This window comes from Staurois parvus, unplaced genomic scaffold (assembly GCF_062004578.1).
Source record: "Staurois parvus isolate SC_StPar_1 unplaced genomic scaffold, SC_StPar_1.0 ptg000154l, whole genome shotgun sequence".
In the NCBI taxonomy this organism is placed as follows: domain Eukaryota; kingdom Metazoa; phylum Chordata; class Amphibia; order Anura; family Ranidae; genus Staurois; species Staurois parvus.
The window spans coordinates 12058786-12064785 of NW_028317950.1; the positions used below are offsets into that span (position 1 = coordinate 12058786).

The following is a 6000-nucleotide window of genomic DNA, read 5'->3' on the forward strand; positions in this document are numbered from 1 at the left end:
CCAGCCTTAGGCTAGGTTCACACCTCTGAGTGTTGCAACTGATGCGTTTTTCCAGCACGTTTTTTTTTTTAACGTGTTTTTTGTGCTTTTTCTTGCCAATAGGAAAGTATTGACTTTGATGCCACTTTGGATGGATGGGACTTTGGATAGGTGTGACTTGGATGCAAATTTGAATTGGTGGCGACTTGGATGGGGCTTGGGATGGGTACGACTGATGCTACTTGAGTGCCAGAGAGTTTAAAGTCACACCAAAGTTGCATTACATGAACAGAACTTTCAGGCTCGGTTCACACTACCACTACTAGGGATTCGACTTGTGAGACCCCAAGTCGCATGACAAGGGAAATCCCATGTTAGTCAATGAGAGCCGTCTTAATTAGCACTACTGAAGTCTCTCCGACTTTAGAAAAGGTTCAAGGTGACTTTTGCCAACAGACTTTAAAGAAAGTCGCCTCCAAGTCGGATCCTCATCTATATTGATGTTGTTTGGATCCAACATTTCCATCCAAGTCATACTAAAGTTGCATCAAATTGCCAGGACGTCGCACTGTAGGTCGCAGAAGTGTGAACCGCGCATCATACTTTCCGATTAGCAAAAAAACCCCCCAAAGCTGCATCAAAGTCTTGCCCATCCAAAGTCGCATCAAAGTCAATACATTCCATTTGGCAAAAACAAAACCTCAAAACACATAAAAAAAAAAAAATCCCTACATACGTTTCTGCCATGTGTCCATTGAAGTCTATTGAACCAAAAACGCACCACAAAGTCCCTGACCCTTAAAAAAAATGCAGCAGTTACACAAAAAAAAACGCTTAGATGTTAAAGTGTCCTATAGGAAACCATGATAAATGGACTGCAGTAAGTTTCTGCAAAATGCACTAAAACACGCATAGGTGTGAACCAGGCCCTTTAGTCTTCATGCACACTGGACGTTTTTACAGCGGCTGTTTTTGACTTTTGAAGTTTTTTTCTACAGCCAGTAAACCCCCCAACATGTTATCCTATGTGTCCATGTACACATACACTGTAATCAACGTTTTTTGGCAGGGACGTTTTTTGGCTGGGAAAAAACCCCAAGACTAGTGGGTTTCTAGATTTGTTTTTAGCTGTAAAAACGTTATAATGCTGAAAAATGCAGTAAAACGCCACAAACCAGCATTTTTGGATTTTTTTAAACCAAAAAAAAATTTTTTTTAGTCAGAAAAAAAAAAACACTAAAAAATGGAAATGTGGAAAAATGCAGTTAAACGCAGCTAAACGCTAATGCAAAAACGCTAAAAAAAAAAAAAAAAAAAAAGCAGAAAAACTCACGTTTTTAACGTGGCTTTACCAGCGTTATCAAAATACCCCATGTGCATGAGGGCTAAAAGGTGGATATGATGAGCTGATCGTTTACATACACTTTCATGTAGACAGAACGATCGGCCCAAAAAAACCCATTTTTTTGTTAAATTTATCAATCTGGAAAGGTAATATTTTAAATTGTCTAGAAATCCTTTCCTTCTGTACAGATCCCGGGCCTGACACCTGCGGGGCCCTCATCACAGCCAATGTCAATAAACCCTGACACCACCAGAACATATGGCAGAGGGCCGCGTGATTGGACGCACAGCGTGCTCTCTCTGATCGGCCACCAATCACTGATCCAGAGGAGGACGCCTGAGATCAATGGAATACCGTAGACTGCAATACACACACACCAACCATAGATATATATAATATATAACACATATATAAAAACACAAATATTATATATATATATATATATATATATATATATATATATATATATATACACACAAATCTATAAAAAAAATAAACACACACATATATATATATATATATATAAAAATAGAAACACATTTACTATATACAAATATAAAAAAATATAAACACATATATATATATATATATATATAAACAAACATACATATATAAAAATAGAAACACAAACACATTTATTTATATATATATATATAAATAATCATATATGTATATATCCCCCCCCCCCCCATTATTTTCTATACAAGCAGTGACTCACAACCCCCCCTGTAGGCTGTCCCAAGGATCAGGTGTGGTGCAGACAGTGACAGGTCCCCTCTGTATACAATGCAGTCAGCACCACGCCGCCCCCTCCCAGCCATGGCTCCCCCTCACCTGGACTCGCAGCCCCCAGCCGGAGGAGAAGGAGGAGCAGAAGCGGCCCCCAGCAGCATAGTGCGGCCCCCGTAGGGATCCCCAATCTCCGCGATCCCCCCATAGCTCAGGCTGATCCGGGGAGAGGCTGCATCGCGTTCCCCGGTCGGAGCAATCACTGACAGCGCAGCCACAGAGCGCGCGCCTGCAGGGGAGGGGGGCGCGCGCACTGGGGTGGAAGGATGAGCGGTGTAGCAGCGGGAGCGCGCGCCCTTGTGTGTGCAGTGATGTCAGTGATAATCACACACCTCAGTGCTGGAGGGTATTAAGTCATGGTGCCTGGCATTATTTCATCTCCTCACTACACTGCTACACAAATGTGGACAATTCACCTCCTCTGTGTTAATTTTTTTTTTAATTTCATGATAATTATAATATTTTTTTACTGAAATATCACATCGATATGGTGTGAGATAACAATTCATGAGGTAAAAGAACAACTGATCAGGAAAAGTCATGATTCATTGCATACAGTAGGCAGGGGCGGACTGACAACCAGGGGCGGACTGACCATTTGGAAACTCAGGCACTGCCCGAGGGCGCGGGGTCAGTAGGGGGCCCCATGAGATGCCCCTGGTACCTTTTTCATAGGCTTTTTTGAGTTTGGGCAAGGACACAGGGGCCCCATGATCCCCTATTGCCCGGGGGCCCCATGAGTTGTCAGTCCGCCCCTGACAGTAGGGTCCATGAGTAACCTGATTATGGGCAAACAGGGAAACAATTCAAATGACGGGGTCAAACTATTTACAGTGTAAAATAAAGTATCAATATTTTCATGAGATGAAATAATGAATTTTGGTGTGAAACCCCGATGCCCAACTTGTGGCCCACAGGCTATATGCAGCCTCATTGACACTTAGTTTGGCCCTCAGGGCCCCTTCAGCCACTATTCCCCCACTTCCCTAGGTTCTTGTACAGTTAGGTCCATATATATTTGGACACAGGCACAATTTTAGATTTTTTCCGTCAATTTACCAAAACATATTCAAGCTATAGTTCTATAATGGATATGGGCTGAAAGTGCACACTCTCAGGTTTAATTGGAGGGTATGTACATCCAAATTGGAGGAAGGGTTTAGGAATTACAGCTCTTAAGAGTAGTCATCCCCCCTTTTTCAAGGGACCAAAAGTAATTGGACAATTGAATCAAAAGCTGTTTCATGGCCAGGTGTGGGCTACTCCTTCGTTATTTCTTCATCAATGAAGCAGGTAAAAGGTCTGGAGTTGATTCTAAGTGTGGTATTTGCATTTGGAATCTATTGCTGTAAACCTACATCATGCGTTGAAAGGAGCTATCCATGCCAGTGAAACAGACCATTGTAAGGCTTCAAAAACAAAACAAATCCATCAAAGAGCTAGCAGCAACATTAGGAGTGGCCAAATCAACAGTTTGGTACATTCTGAGGAAAGAAGAATGCACTGGTGAGCTCAGCGACATAAAAAGGCATGGACGTCCACGGAAGACAACAGTGGTGGAAGATCGCAGCATGCTCTCTTTGGTAAAGAAAAACCCATTCACAACATCCAGACAAGTGAAGGACACTCTCCAGGAGGTGGGGGTATCATTGTCAAAGTCTACAATCAAGAGAAGACTTCACGAGAGCAAATACAGAGGGTTCACCACAAGGTGCAAATTATTCATAAGCCTGAAGAATAGAAAAGCCAGATCAGACTTTGGCAAAAAAAATCTAAAAAAGCCAGACCAGTTCTGGAAAAGCATTCTTTGGATGGATGAAACTAAGATAAATCTGTATCAGAATGATGGGAAGAAAAAAGTGTGGAGAAGGCTTGGAACAGCTCATGATCCAAAGCACACAACGTCATCTGTAAAACATGGTGGAGGCAGTATGATGGCATGGGCATGCATGGCTTCCAGTGGCACTGGGTCATTGGTTTATTGATGATGTGACAGAAGACAGAAGCAGCCGGATGAATTCTGCAGTGTGTAGAGATATACGGTCAGCCCAGATTCAGCCAAATATAGCAAAGATGATTGGACGGCGCTTCACAGTACAGATGGACAATGATCCAATACACACTGCAAAAGCAACCCAGGAGCTTTTGAAGGCAAAGGAGTGGAATATTCTGCAATGGCCGAGTCAATCACCTGATCTCAACCCAATTGAGCATGCATTTCACTTGCTGAAGGCAAAACTAAACGCAGAAAGACCCACAAACAAAGAACTGAAGACAGCTGCAGTTAGAGCCTGGCAAAGCATCAGAAAGGAGGAAACCCCAGTTTTGGTAATGTCCATGGGTTCCAGACTTCAGGCAGGCATTGCCAGTAAAGGATTCTCAACAAAATATTAAAAATGAGCATTATATTTATTATATTCAATTGTACAATTACTTTTGGTCCCTTGAAAAAGGGAGGATGGCTACTCTTAAGAGCTGTAATTCCTAAACCCTTCCTCCAATTTGGATGTACATACCCTCAAATTAAACCTGAGAGTGTGCACTTTCAGCCCATATTCATTATATAACTATAGCTTGAATATGTTTTGGTAAATACCTGAAAAAAACCTACAATTGTGCCTGTATCCAAATATATGGACCCAACTGTACATGCAAATCGAGGAACGCATGCTAATCGCACATATTGCCCAGCCCACAGGCAAAAATACTCTGCGCTTTTGAAGACTTGTGACGGAACATTGCAAAATGTGGCACATTTTAGGTGTGTAAAACCGCATGGTGCCACAAAATCATATGGTTCCATGTGGCCACATTTGTTTTAAAAAAGGGGTCACAGAATTTTCCCTACATTTCCCGCAAATACAGCAGCCCATTCATATGAATAGAGTGCTGTGTCCGCACAAACGCAGAACGCACCCGCTACAGTGTGAACCTAGATTTATATAGCAGTGACTTCTAGAAGACTCATGTAATACATCTTCAGTCTATCAAAGCATGTCCCCAATCTTCAACAAGTCCTGTCAAGTTGGAGACAGTTGTCACAGTCTCCCATCATCTCATGTATCATGTCAGCAATCTCTGACCATCTCTTGTATCATGCCCATAGTCTTTGACTATATCCTGTTGTGTGTCCACTGTCTCCGATAATAAACAATGACTGAATTTTATGCGTGGCCTTTTAGTGATGTTGGGGGCTGCCATATCAAGCAAGTTGACTACCACTGGTATACCACTGGTATAAAATAAAATTCATGAGGTAAAAATAGCAATTAAAAGCCTTTCCACACTGATGCAGTGCGGTTTTCCTGCACCGCAGTGTGCCCGAGTGCAAGTTTAGAGAAGACGTTTCGGGGCACTTTCAGATAGGGCACCAAAACCATGGGACACATTCGAACTCTATGGGAAAGTGCAATTAACCCGCTCCAAACATGCGGGTACAGTGCACTGCATATGCGGTGCAGGAAAACCACACTGCATCAGTGTGATATGGCTCTTATAAAATAATGGTTCGTTAGGTAAAGCAATGATTTGTGAGGTACATTATAATTTAGAGCATAAAATAACAATTTATGGTTAAAAAAAGTAATTTTATCCCATAAATTATTTTGTTTTCTTTGTGAACTATGGGTTTACCCACACTCATATTACATATGAACCCTATGTTACCCAAGAAATTATTATTTTACTTTGCGATTTGTTTTTTAACTCCTGAATGGTTATTTTATTTTACACCATGTTCTTTGTAATTTTATCACATGAATTGTTACCTCATTTTTCTTGCAGTTCATGATTTATTATTTCTGTATCATGCATTGAGGGACACAGCTTGATAGTAAGAAAATTTGGGTTATAATGCAACCTACACTAGACATTGACACTGGACACCT

At 41.5% G+C, this 6000-nt stretch overlaps 1 protein-coding gene across 1 annotated transcript in view; it reads right to left on the reverse strand.

The window, feature by feature from the left end:
- NPDC1 (neural proliferation, differentiation and control 1) overlaps positions 1 to 2344 on the reverse strand; it is a 195604-nt gene extending 193260 nt beyond the window's left edge. The window contains exon 1 of the mRNA XM_089675058.1: positions 2159 to 2344. Coding sequence (XP_089531184.1) covers positions 2159 to 2261 — 103 coding nt within the window. The 5' untranslated portion in view covers positions 2262 to 2344. The remainder of the gene's footprint in view (positions 1 to 2158) is intronic.
- Between the last annotated feature and the right edge of the window lie 3656 nt (positions 2345 to 6000).